Below are 14,103 nucleotides of genomic sequence, written 5' to 3' on the forward strand. Positions count from 1 at the left end.
CCAAATAGTGTCCCAATTACAGGAAGTGGGCTCAGGGTTTTTATTGAGGAAAAAGAGGAAGATTAGGTAAGTTTTTTAAAAAGAGGTTCATCGGTGTTGATGAGCTGGGCTAGATTTGTACTTCCTTGACTGGTCGGGAGAAGTGGTGACCAGGCAAAAGTTCACTTTTTTCAGTTTTTTCAAAGATTTTCTCATTCTCGTGGACATCTTGGAATATTGGCAATTCGGCCCAGGTTCAAACGTTTAGAAAACAAGATGTGCAAGGAATTTCCTCTGAAATGGCTGTTCTGACTTAATTATTAAAAAAAAAAAAAATGGCTATACTTACATCATTTCTCATAGGGATGTGGGCCTGGGTTTCACAGACTTCAAAACTACATCTTGGAAATACCTGTTTGTGCCAACGAAGTTTACAATTTACTGAAACATAAAGCCATAATACATACGTATTCATTTACCATGAGAAATCTTCCGTTGCTCAGACTCACGTCCAGCACATTCTCTTCTTTAAGCCAAATCAGAATGTCAACATATAGATGCACAATGACATAACCGAACAGGAATATTTTTATCTTTAATGGCATCTGGCCATCCCCAGGAAGGAGCTGTGCCAATGGGTTCAGAAAACTCTTCTTGGCTACAGTTCTCCACTCCCCTCTCTATGTATGGGCAGCCTTGCCAATCCTCCTGGACTACTCTCATTCTGTTGGCTAAAGCACTCTTTCCAGGATGGTACTTGGAAAGGCTATGCCTGTGTGAGCCTCAGCGACTCTCCCTTCACTAGATTTCCATTGCTGACCCCTCTTCAGGTTGATACATTCTTTATTTAAATATGTTAATATTTTCAATTAGGTTACAGCCAAGCCTTGCTGGCAGGGAGCCAGTTTTTCTCTTTAAGGTGACTTTGCATATTCTCCACTTATCCCTTACTTGCTAAAATAGAAATCTTGTAATCTTAGAGAGAAAGGTTGTATATGTTTTTCCAATGCTGAGGAAAGACTTCATCATTTTTTCCAGGAACCACAGACCCATGCAGCTCACCAGCTGCTTCACTGTCCCCTTTGCTGGGTCCATTAACATAAGAGTTCCTAGGGGATCAGTCCTGGCCCCTTTCCCCCTTCCACCTACTCTATTCTCCCTTGTCACCTCAGGTAATCCCATGCCTGTCGTACTGTCTATGTGGTGACGATTCCCACATTTATGTCTCCAGTGCAGACCTTTCTACCAAGCCCAAACTCAAAATCTCCACCTGTCAACTCAGTATCACCACATGGATATCTCATCAGCATCTCTAATGTAACACCCAGAAATAAACTTCAGACTGAGGTCTTTCTCAACTCTTCATCAAGGTGTTCAGGCCAGAAACCTTGCAGTTGCCCTGTTTCCTTTCTTGCTCTTATCAAGCCTTGTCAGCCCTACTTCAAAACATGTTCTAAATCTACCACTTCTCTACCACTGTCCCCTAGTCTAAGCCACCATCATCTCTGTCCTTTGCCACAATAGCCTCTTAATTGATTTCCCTACTTCCAATCTTGCTCTGCCCATTATTCTCAGTCGTCAGGAGGATCCTCTAAATCAAACCTGATTTAGCAGATACTCTCTCCCTAGAGAAATTAGTGCATATGTACCACAAAAAAAAAAAAAAAAAAAAAAAAAAAGACAGGTACAGGCAAAAAAAAAAAAAGGTACAGGGGCGCCTCGGTGGCTCAGTCAGTTGAGCGTCCAACTTTGGCTCAGGTCATGAATGTGCAGTTCATGAGTTCAAGCCCTGCATCAGGCTCACTGCTGTCAGCATAGAGCCCTATTGGGGTCCTCTGTCCCCACCTCTCTCTCTGCCCCTCCCCAGCTCCCACTCTCTCTCTCCCTCAAAAATAAATAAACATTTTTTTTTTAATTTTTTTTAACATTTATTTATTTTTGAGACAGAGAGAGACAGAGCATGAACGGGGGAGGGTCAGAGAGAGGGAGACACAGAATCTGAAACAGGCTCCAGGCTCTGAGCTGTCAGCACAGAGCCCGACGCGGGGCTTGAACTCACGGACTGCGAGATCATGACCTGAGCCGAAGTCGGTGGCTTAACCGACTGAGCCACCCAGGCGCCCCAATAAACATTTTTTAAAAAGACAGGTACAAGTATTTTCATAGCAGCTTCATTCATGAGATTCAAAAACTTCAAATGCCTATCAGCCAAAGAATGGTTACATTTAGATAAACAAATCGTGGTATATTCATATAAGGAATACTATTTGACAAATTTTTAAGAGACCGAACTACTATATACAACAAGATAAAAAGATCTCACAAACAAAATATTGAGTATAAGAAGCTGGACCAAAAGGAGTACATACTCTATGAACCCATTTGTATACAGTGCAAAGGAAAAGCAAACTTATCTACAGTGATGAAGAAAAGAAAGGCTACCACCAGGAAGTGGAAATTGACTGTGAAGGGGCACAAGGGAGCCCTCCGGGTGCTGGAAATGTGCCAACATCTTGATGATATAAGGTTAAAAGGGTGCATACATATATAAAAATTCACTCCCGACCTAGGTGTTTTTCTGAACATGTTAAACTGCAATTTTTAGGAAAAGTTTTAATGAGATTTTACCACTCCCCTTTCTTTAAATCCTCCAATGCCTTCCCATTGTACTAAGAATTAAATCCAAACTTCTAATCAAGGCCTAAAAGGCCTTGTGGGATCTGGCCCCTGCCTGCCTCCCCAACCCTCTTCCTTGAATCTCTTCAGCCTCCCTGGTCTCCTGCTACGGCTCCAGCATGCCCACTGCAAATCCATCAGAGGACCCTAGCACTTGCAGTCCTGCTGCCTGGAAATCCCTTGTCCCAGATCTTTGCCTTACCATTCAGGTCTCCACTCAAAAGTCACCCTTCAGAAGCAAAAATAATATAAAAACAGGGAGGGGGACTAAACATAAGAGACTCTTAAATATGGAGAACAAACAGAGGGTTCCTGGAGGGGTTGTGGGAGGGGGGATGGGCTGAATGGGTAAGGGGCATTAAGGAATCTACTCCTAAAATCATTGCGGCACTATATGCTAGCTAACTTGGATGTAAATTAAAAAATAATAAAGAAATAAATAAATAAATATTAAATTTTTTTAAAAAGTCACCCTTCAGATGACCCTCCCTACTTCCCAGGCAGTATCCTATCATACTGCCTTATTTTTTTTTTTTTACAAGATATCTCTATCTAAAATTATTATTTTTGTTTACTTTTTTATTTTTTGCCTTTTCCTACTTAGACTGTCATTTCTAAAGGAATAAGGACCTCATCTGACATATTTACTGCTATATCCCCAATATATACTTAATTTCATTACTTAAGTAAACACTTAATGAAATATTATTCCAAATAAGTTCAATTTTATTACCTTTAGTATATATGATAAATTTCTGCTTACTCCCATTAAATATAAGTGTTGAACTAATAGGTAAATAATTTGTTTCAAAGAATATAATTTAATTACCTACTAAGAGTTGCCCCATTTTTAGTCTAGAATTGTTCCTATCCCTAGACTCAGCTCTTCTCCACAATGGCTTATATTAAGTGTGGAAATAAGACTATGGCCCAGGAGGTGATAAGTGGGTATTTGGTAATGATGGTTAGCCTCATTAGAGCGTTTACCTGACTTGAGCACTTTTCTCACTACTTTACATTGATGAACTCACCCCACCTCCACATTAACCCTATGAGATGGTCACCATTTACAGATGATAGACTGAGGTACTGGATGGTTAAGTAACTTGATATGATCACACAACTCAGAAGTGGCAAAACTAAAAATGGAACCCAGGCAATATAGATTCAGAGACCTAATGCTTTTTTAATGCATCCATTTAAAGTATGCAGTTGTGGAGCGCTTGGGTGGCTCAGTCGGTTAAGCCTCTGACTCTTGGTTTCAGCTCAGGTCATGATCTTGTGGTTTGTGAGATCGAGCCCCAAGTCAGGCTCTGTGCTGGCAGCACCGAACCTGCTTGGGATTCTCTCTCTCCTTTCTCTCTCTCTCTGCCCCTCCCCTGCTTGAGCTCTCTCTCTCTCTCTCAAAAATAAATAAATAGACATTTTTAAAAATTAAAAATAAAAAAATGAAATATATAGTTCTATGAGTTTTAACAAAAGTATACGCCCATGTAAGCACCTCCTTGATCAAGATAAAGAACATTTCCTTTGCCCCCCAAAATCCCCTTGCCCCTGCAGTCAATATCCCCATCCCTGGCAACTACTGATCTCCTTTTGGTCACCATACATTAGATTTGTCTTTTCTAGGGGTGCCTAGGTAGCTCAGTCAGTTAAGCATCCAACTTTGACTCAGGTCATGATCTTGCAGTTTGTGGGTTTGAGCCCCATGTCAGGCTCTGTGCTGACAGCTCAGAGCCTGGAGCTTGTTTCGGATTCTGTGTCTCCCTCTCTGTCTGCTCCTCCCCAGCTTGTGCTCTGTCTCTGTCTCTCTCTCAAAAATAAATAAACATTAAAAAAATTTAAGATTTGTCTTAGAGCTTCATTTAAGTAGATTCATACAGTATATAGGTCTCTGGCTTTTAGAGCTTTCCAGGTGTTTTAACCACTGCCTTATAAAGCTTCCTAGTGTAGCTTCTTTGCCCAGTTACCCATCACCCTGTATTCTATCACTGCTTCTACCCACCACATTCTAAGCACAGGAGATTGTCAGGATGGGGAAACTGAGGGACAAAATGGGGTCAATGATAGCACTTCTAAGATACCATAAAGTTCCAGTGAGAGATGCTAACAATTGAAGCAAAAAAAGCACAAAAAAAGCTCCTATCCTTTAGGAATTTATAACCCAGTTAAAGAGGGATTATCTTTAAGAAAGCTGGTTAATAGCAAAGGAAAACATTCATTCATTCAACAAGAATCTATTCAGTAAATATAGTATGACTATGCAACTGGCTCTAGAATTCGTGCAGATCTTCGTTCAAGTATTCCATCTATCATTTCGTAGCATGTGACCTTGGTCAAATAACTTAATATCCATTTCCAGATCTTAAAATGGGGGTAATAACAAAACCTACCTCAGGGGGTTGTTACAAGGATTAACTGAGATAAACATTTAGTACAATATTAAACACTTAGTACTGGCATATTAGCAAGAGTTCAGTAAACATTAGCTGTTACTATTTTTACAATTATTATATATGCCAGGCATCTCGGGTACTCTCAGGAGATAGATTAATAGAATGAGATTCCTTCAGGGTTCTTGAAGAGATTCAGTGTAATACAAGGATACTTAGATTGGGATCTATGAACCTTATGTAATTTTTGCTTCAGGATATTGGAAATACAGGCATGTATGTATTTTTCTTGGATAGGGTCCACAGTTTTTGTCATGTTCTCAAAGGGCTGTCTGGGGCCCACAAAACATTAAGGACCAATGGTCCCACACATTCTCAATGGGAGTGGTATCCCCCCCCCCAAAGGGGACAAAAACTGGTTTGGGGAGCAGGAATCTTAGATATTACAATGGTTTGTGTCCCTCCAAAGGGCCCTAGTACATAAAAAGATATAGAGCACAGGGGCACCTGGGTGGCTCAGTGGGTTAAGTGTCCGACTTCAGTTCAGGTCATGATCTCTCCATTGGAGAGTTCGAGCCCCACATCGGGCTCGGTGCCAACAGCTCAGAGCCTGGAACCTCCCTCTCTCTGCCCTCCTCCACTTTTAAATAAAAATTTAGAGAAAAAGACATATATAGCATATCTGTGATTTAAAATGTCATGCGGGGGTAGGGGGCAATTTGAAAACAATGTCTCCAGCCGTGGTGGTAGAGGGGCAATGATTAAAAAAAAAAAAGTGGAAAAGCCCTGGTTTAGTGAATAACAAACAGATGTGTGCACTGAAGTACTAAAATGTACCAGCAATACTGGGCCTGCACAGAGAACTGCTGAGCACCAGTATCTGCAGGAGCCAGGGGCGGGAGAGCTGGAGGAGAGTCTGGGGGAGTCAACCTCATTGACTGGAGGAGGCACTCAAAAATTAGTGTTGAATGAATGAAAGCTCCAAGATTCTGCGAATGAATGCCTGAGGAAATAGTGGTTCCAAAGAGAGATGTGGGGAATTCAGCAAAGGCACTAATTTACTCCTCGATGGTGTGAATTCATCAACATGCTATCAGATAAGAGCCAAAAATACCACACAGGAGCGTATATGAAAAAACACGCTAGAAATCTTCAGCATAAGGTTAACAGTCCTTGAAGTCCTCACCAAGGATCAGTTAGAAGTCAGTTCATTTGATAGATGCCATGGAGGCAGAAAGGACACAGGGACTGAGACAAAGCCTGCTACCACCTGGGGCTGCTGGAGTACTGGCCGCGGGCACCTGGGCTCGGAGCCAGCGGCCAACTATGCTAGGTCCCAAGTGCCTCGGCTTATGACCACATCAAAGTAACTGCACAGCAGTGCTGTTTGAAATGAAGTCAATTAAGCCCATTACGATTTAGAAGCCTGGCATCCTTAGCCATTCATTGTGTGAAATGATCACGTGGAATCTTCCCCAAGTTTTGACAAATGCCCACTAGGTGACCCCACTTGCCTGTGCCACAATTCACCTGAAAGTCAACATATGCCAAACCTAATTTACCATTTCCATCCCAACTCCCGGGAAATTCTTCCTGCTGCATACTCTCATCCTGATTCCACTCTCCCTTTCCTCCACTATATCCAATCTAACACCTCACCTTATTCTTTTGCCTTCTAGAATACCTCCCCAGTGCATCCCCTCCTCTCCATAGGGCTTCTATCACGGCCCTCGAGGACTGCATCTCTCCCTAAATTACTGCCGAATGCCCTGCTTGGCTCCTTGCCCGGTCTTCTCCCTCAGATCTTTTCCCCCCACTACCACAGTTCTAAAACGCAAATCGGTCACTCCCTTGCTCAAATCCTCCCTGTGGCTTTCCCTCATGGATAGCAGCTTCCCAGCCAGTGTGCCCTGCCAGTGGTGCTCGGATGGCAATTCTCTCAGCACTCCGGGCCGCTAAGCAGATCCCAGGACGGCTAGAATTCCTGAGCCAATAGCTTCCAGTCCGAAGCAGCCTCCTCCCTTTGCCTCAGTGTGCGGTTTTGAATGGTTCTGGGCCACATGAGAAAGGGCAGAGAAGCCCTATCAACAGGAGCTCCCCAGCTAGCTCCAATGCCATGCAGCTCTAGTGGATCACTTATAGTGCTGTTGACCAATCTCGGCTTCTGCTCGGGAGCATCCAGTCCACCAGGAGGGAGCTTCCCCTTCTTCGCCCGGGAAATATCTACCCTTCCTTTGACATTACATCTGAACTTATCACTCTTTTTTCTGGAAGTTTTCTCAGATTTTTCATGCCGGGATACCCTTCCTCACGCTCCCAGAATATTTTGTGTCGTAATAATGGCACGTGTCAGCCCACTGCCTTGGTAACACCAGAACAGAAGCACTCTGCACACCTCTGTATCATTCAGCTGCCACTGGCAGGTCTTATAGGTACCACATCACGTAAGAATGGTGCAAGAGAGGGGTGCCTGGGTGGCTCGGTCAGTTAAGCATCCGACTTCGGCTCAGGTCATGATCTCATAGTTCGTGGGTTTGAGCCCCGCATCGGGCTCTGTGCTAATAGCTCAGAGCCTGGAGCCTGCTTCAGATTCTGTGTCTCCCTCTCTCTCTGCCCCTCCCCAGCTCACACTCTGTCGTCTCTCCCTCTCTCAAAAATAAATAAACATTAAAAAATTTTTTTTTAAAGAATGGTGCAAGAGAACGAGAGGGCTGGGTGCACCATTTCTTGCCTAGACATCAGCAAAGTCCATGGTCGTGTAGACCAGAAAGAGAACTTTAGGAAAGTGGTGACGTAAGAGGATTAAATACAGCAAAGAACAGAAAACAGGCCATTGGATTTGGTCTAATTACTCAAAGTCTCTGAAGACAGATTTCCATGGGATGTAAGTCAGGTGTGGAAGGACTGAGGAGGAAAAAAATAGGAGTAAGATCCAAATTCCTCATTTATGATGTCTGAAGGGAAAGCATGGAAGAAAATGTAGGTTTACCGAGTTCCAACGGTCCCAATTTCAACAGTTTCGCAATTATGTAAGACATTTATGTACACAGTGTCGAAGTAAACCAAGTTTAACATAGTATGCTCAGAGAAGTCTAGCTCCCCTCCCCATCCCAGTGTATGAATTTCCTTTTTGGTTTATCTGGTTTTTTTAATGTAAATAAATGCGTATGTTAGATGAGGGAGCATAGGACGTTCTGTTTGGCTTGTTACTTTCTTCCCTTAATGTATCCTGGAGGTCTCTCTAAAACAGTAGGTAGTCTTCTCTCTCCTTTTTACCGCTGCTGTGTAGATTTACCAAGTTATTCAACCAGTCCCTGACCAACAGAGGAGAGCGGTTTCCAACCTACTACCATTACAAGCAGGACTGCAGTGGATGGCTTTGTGCATCTTCCTTCCTGTTTTTGCCAGCATTATCTCCAGGAACTTCACCTCTGTTCTCGCTTCATATTCACAAAAACCCTATGTCACGGGTACTTAGGGTTTCCAGCTTATAAGCTAAATGTAAGCCTTAAAACATAGAATAAGCATGCTCCCTCCTACCTTACCATTCTTTTCCCAATATACTGATGTCTCTTCTTAGAGAAAACAGAGAAGTTATTTTGCCGAGGGAAAGAGCACAAAGAATAAACAAGGAGTTTAATTTTATTTTCTCTGTGCATTTGTAAAACACTTAGGACCAACATAAAAAAAAAAAAAAAAAAAAACCTCCTGTGAAAAGAATTACACTTAAAAAAAAAAAAAAAAAAAAGGCCTGAGAGGGATTAGTGCCTTAGCCCTAAGGAGCTACAGCAACTCAGATTGGTCCAAGGATTTGAAAAAATATTGGGAAGATAGAACAGGAGGCAAGAGAATGAGAAATTACTGAGGAAGAGGGCCTCGAAGTGGGCCACGGGGGGGCACTGGAGGCCGGGGGGTGGGTCTGGGTGGAGGCAGGGGGCCCCGCTGGTAGCCGTAGGGTGGGGGTCGTGGAGGCCCAGTGTACCCGTGAGGAGGCATCAGTGGAGGAGGCCCACGCATCCCATGTGGAGGCATAGGACCTGGGTGACCTGCACACAAAAAAAGAAAAGTTGACTGACTTCAGTAACAGTTGGGAAACAGGTACTAGTTGATGTTGGGAGAATGTACAGAGAAGACTGGCAGGGACACCATGAGCAGAAATGTAAATAAAAGAAAGGGCAGGGGACAGGAGCGTGACAAAAGAAGCTGCAAGAGTATGACATTTGAGGATGGGGGGGGTGGCTGAATCCTACTCACCCATGGGAGATCCAAACGGAGGCCCTCGAGGGGGCATGCCCATTGGAGGAGGTCCAGGATGAGGCATTCCAGGGGGTGGTCGGGGTGGCGGCTGCCCCCCAGAGCCTGGGGGCCCGGCATGGGGGTGTCCTAAGCCGTGAGGGCCATGGTGGGCCAGCTGCATCTGAGACATCCCTATGAGGAAAAAACAGACACAAAGAGAAAGGAGACAAAAGGCATACAAAAAGCAAAAAAAAGAGAACAAAATAGAGAAAGACATGATGTCAGGAAAAGAAGAGTATGGAAAATAGGGCTGGTACAAAGTGCCGTTATCCTCAACCCCATTCTAAGGTTACAAACAAATCAACTACCAACCCACCCACCTTGCTCCTTCCACGACTTTCACAGTATCACGGTGCTGCAGAAGTATGTAACGAACAGAGGGACGACAGGATTTGGGAAGGTAGCAGAGACACTGTCTGAGCAAAGATCTAATTCTAAAGAGTAAGTAAGAATTTTTCAAGTGGACAACAAAGTAGACTAGAGCATCCCAGGCAGGACATCAGCATGCGCCAATCACAGAGCCATCAAACAGCACAGTATGTTTGGGGAAAACCAGTAACTCAGAGAAATGCAGAGCAGCAGCATGTAGTCATGGGAGTAATGAACAGGCACCAGATCACAAAAAGCCTAGAATGCCACGGTGATAAGTTTGAGTTTCACTCTGTAGATAAAAAGGAGCAACAGAAGAATTTTGAGCAAGAGTATGTGAGCATCTGTGTTTTAGAATTACTCTATGCAAGTGGATCAAAGATAGAGAAACTGGAGGCAAAGCATGAGAAAATTACTACAGTAAATCAGGTGTGAAATAATCAGTACAAGAGGGCCTGAACTAGGGCACTGGCAGTGGGGCCAATGCCAGAGATATTAATAAGACTTGGTATCTAGAGTGGGGTGACAGGAAATGGTTTAAAATGGCTCTCAGATTTCTCAATTAAGCATTTGAAAACAAAGAATACTAGAAGAAGAACAGGTTTGAAGACAGAGGTAGAAAAGTGGAGAGGTCCATCACACAGCAAGATTAAGGGTCACAGACCAGAGACACTTATCTAGGAGGCATCAGTGTACAAGTAATGGAGCCATGTGGAGAAGAGAACCGAATATAAAAACCTAGCTACGTGGGGAGAAAAAGAAGCCTATTAAGGTGACTGAGACTGAGGAGTCAGAGACAGATGAAGAATCCAATAAAACCAACAGACAAGATTTTCAAACAGGACAACATGCCCAATTTCAAGTATACCAAAGGGCAAACCAGATAAGGAATGGAAGCGTCCCCTAGATTTGGCAATTAGGTCACTGCTTTAGGGTAGAAATCAAAGAAGAAAAATGAAGTAAGTTAAAGGGAAGGGCGCCTGGGTGGCTCAGTTAAGCATCCGACTTGCGCCCAGGTCATGATCTCACTGTTTGTGAGTTTGAGCCCCACGTCGGGCTCTGTGCTGACAGCTTGGAGCCTGGAGCCTGCTTCAGATTCTGTGTCTCCCTCTCTCTCTCTCTCGCCCCCCCCCTCCCCCCCGCTTGTACTCTGTCTCTCTCTCTCTCAAAAATAAATAAAACGTTAAAAAAAATTTTTTTTTAAGTGAAAGGAAAAAAAAATCAAGTACAGTTATACTCTCTGGAAAAACTTACATCAGAAAAAGGAAACAGGATGATAGTTGTTAAAGTAAACAGAGAACAGTATTTTGTGTTTTATATGAAAAACTGAAGAAAAGTTGAGCTCTGGGGCTATTATTATCACTGTTGAGGGACAAGGACAGGAGCATAAGTGGCAGTAAAGCTCCTCTGCCAAGGCCATCCCTCCCTTTCCCAGCAAAGAATACCCACCTGGATGGGGCATCCCACCTGGTGGGAATGGGTGAGGATGTGAGTGTCCATGTCCAGGATGTCCAGCCCCTGGGGTTCCCGCTGATGGTGGGCCATGTCCTCCAGCCCCAGGAGGCATAGGCGGCGGGGGCATGGCTGGGGGTATCCCGGGTGGAAGGGCTCCAGGAGGCGGCACTGGGGGTGGGAAGGACCCAGGAGGAGGCATGCCTATAGAGGAAATGGAAGAAAAGTTAATGACAGGGAGAGAAGAGAATGTCTGTAGAGCCTGTTCCGTCTGGCCTCTTCAGGCAGGAAAAGCTGTTTCCCCTCCTCCCAGCTCTTCAAAGTCAGAAGCAATACTAGACAAGTCTGAACAACAACTTCAACCTCCTGGAGAAACTCAACAGCCTTCTTCCCCACCACGACTATCACCCCTCAATCCCTCTTTCTTCACCTACTGACTCCACATCCCCCTTCATCAGGTCCTTTGTCCTTCCTCCTGCTCCACCACCACCATACCCCAAACACAAGACAAAAGTATTTTGAATAAAAGCATTACCTGGTGGAGGAAGCCCAGACCCCAGTGATGACACCACAGGATTGGGGGCAGAAGGAGGAGGAGGTGCGTCTGCAAACAGCTGATGAGGGCGGTCGGCCTGGGAGAGGGGGTTCTGGGCTGCCAGAAGTCTTTCAGCTGCAGAGCCATGGCGCTCGCCCTTGGAGTCCTTCTTGAAGGCATAGGACACAGTGATAGGGCGGTTACAGAGATACTGCCCATTCATGGCCTCGATAGCTGCATCCGAAGCATCAAATGAAGCAAAATTAATAAAGGCATAACCTTTGGAGTTGCCTGTGTCAGGGTCCCGCATAATTTTGGGGGTTTGTAAGATGACCCCAAAGGCGCTGAAAGTATCATAAAGCAGCTTCTCATCAATCTCTGGGTCCAGGTTGCCAATGAAAATGTTGGCCCCCACATCCAGGTTCTTGTTGTGAGCTGAAGCTTTGTTCACCCGTATTGGTTTCCCATAGAGTTTGATCATGTTCATGATCTTAATGGCATAGTCAGCATCTTCCTCACTCAAGAATTCCACAAAGCCATACCCTGGGAAGTAAAAGAGTGGAGATTAACAACTTAAGTGATTCAAAATGGGGTATAACTCATTCACCTTCCAAACCACAAGAAATAACGACTTTGTTTCCATTGGGAATGAATGGTTCCAGAAACAAGCTGTGGGCTATGCTTAAAAGAATCTGCAGGGGCTCCTGGTGGCTCAGTCGGTTAAGCATCCAACTCTTGATTTTGGCTTAGGTCATGATCTCAGGTTCATGAGTTTAAGCCCCACACTGGGCTCTGTGCTGACAGTGTGGAGCCTGCTTAGGACTCTCCTTCTCTTTCTGCCCCTCCCCTGTTCACGCTGGCTTGCACTCTCTCAAAATGAAAAAAAAAAAAAAAAAAAAAAAAAGAATCTGCGGAGAATTCATTCCAAAACATCTATAAATAAATACTGCTGGAGCCCTCCACCAGCAGTTTGTCCCCTCAATACATAAACTCACCTCTTGTCATGTACTCACCTTGGTGCTGACCTGTGACTCTATCCTTTGGCATGTGGGTGTTGACTACTGGCCCTGCCTGGAGAAATAGCTCCCACAGCAGTGGTTCGCTAACCTTCTCGTCCAGGCCTCCCACGTAGACAGTGGCATCTAGAGGATGGAAGCAGGTTAGGCCAAGGATGAAAGAATGACAGGAAGGAGATGACAGGCGGAGGAATTGGGAGTGGAGATGGAGTATAGGAGCAAAAAGAAAAAAAGAAAATTCGGTTAAACTCTTACACCTCCCTTTCCAGGAACTAAAGAGCCTTCCGAAATCTAAAGGTTCTGCTACAAATTATTTTGGTGAATTGTTTTGTTTTTGGTTTGGCTTTTGTTTTTTTGTGGGGTTTTTTTGTTTTTTGGGGTTTTTTTTTTGAATGGGAAGGGAGAAGGGATTGGGCACAGACAGCACCACCCCTACAGGCCTCAGCCTACACTCGGCCACCCTCCCTCGGCAGGCACGGGGGCCGGTCTCGCGCCCTCCAGGGGAGGTCCGATCTCCTGCCCAGGCGAAGACACTGCTGGCCCTAGTCGATGCCTGCCAGCCCTCGTGGGCCTATTCCGGGTTCATCCCCTCCAATCACCCTGGTTCCGCTCGGAGATCGGACCGGCCGCCATGGCGAAAGAGCTCCCGCCGTCTCCAGGCAGCGGTCCCGCCTTCTGAACTCTACTTCCACTTCCGGGGCGAACGCGGACGTGAGGGCAGTGGGCAGGGCCGCGGCGGGGGAGGAGCCGGAAGCGGCCGCGGCCATCTTAGGAAAGGCGGAGACTTCCCGCGTTTCGGTGGGCCGCCTCCCATCAATGGCCTTGCGAGGAAGTGCTCACGCGAGCGGTGAAAGCGAGGGAAGCGGGATGCAAATGCTCAGACCCTCTGAAGGCAGTACTGGACGCTAAAGGATCACACTGCTCCCAAAAATGGAAATTCAAAAGCTGAAAGCACAAAACTTTACTTTTTTATATTTTGTTGCCAAACGAGCCTTCTTTGTTCCCCAGAGGAGGGTGTCCTTCTCCCCCCCCCCCCCCCCCCCCGAGGGATTCTGCTGCCTTTAGACGCGGAGGCAGCTCCCACCCCGGCCCACAACCCTCGGACAGCGGTGGCCTCAGCCCCAGCCTGGGCTTGAGGTGTTTGGTTTTCCTTCATGGGAAAGAAGCGGAACGTCTAGCTCACCTAGTCCTATTGCGTGTGGGTGGGGGTGAGGGCTCCTGACGGGAACCTGGGGCTCCGAAATGGAGAGTGGCCAAAGCTGAGGAGTAGTTGACATTGAAGCCCAGAGGCCTCACTTTCTACCTTCAGAACACCCTGGGCCCGGCAACAACGTCTTGGTGTGCTTTTGGCCCGTCTGCTCCTTCGAAGGGAACCCTTCTCCCAATT

The 14,103-nt window shown here is 45.4% G+C and overlaps 1 protein-coding gene across 1 annotated transcript; it reads right to left on the reverse strand.

The window, feature by feature from the left end:
• Positions 1-8,737: 8,737 nt before the first annotated feature.
• Positions 8,738-13,416, reverse strand: SF3B4 (splicing factor 3b subunit 4). Its single transcript, XM_042953801.1, has 6 exons — positions 13,316-13,416; positions 12,714-12,842; positions 11,701-12,243; positions 11,163-11,369; positions 9,303-9,476; positions 8,738-9,094 (listed from the first exon to the last, which is right to left on the reverse strand). Exons 1-6 carry the CDS (start codon positions 13,347-13,349, stop codon positions 8,907-8,909), a joined length of 1,275 nt encoding a protein of 424 aa, XP_042809735.1. The 5' UTR covers positions 13,350-13,416; the 3' UTR covers positions 8,738-8,906.
• Positions 13,417-14,103: the final 687 nt, after the last annotated feature.

This window comes from Panthera leo, chromosome C1 (assembly GCF_018350215.1).
Source record: "Panthera leo isolate Ple1 chromosome C1, P.leo_Ple1_pat1.1, whole genome shotgun sequence".
Classification (NCBI taxonomy): domain Eukaryota; kingdom Metazoa; phylum Chordata; class Mammalia; order Carnivora; family Felidae; genus Panthera; species Panthera leo.

Bases quoted from the DNA above. Each gene is read 5' to 3' on its own strand.
- SF3B4 (XM_042953801.1), bottom strand. From the start codon at position 13,349: ATGGCGGCCGGTCCGATCTCCGAGCGGAACCAGG. The intron at 12,843-13,315 runs GTGATTGGAGGG...TCCATCCTCTAG, and splicing joins GATCTCCGAGCGGAACCAGG to ATGCCACTGTCTACGTGGGA. The intron at 12,244-12,713 runs GTGAGTACATGA...TTTACTTCCCAG, and splicing joins AGTCACAGGTCAGCACCAAG to GGTATGGCTTTGTGGAATTC.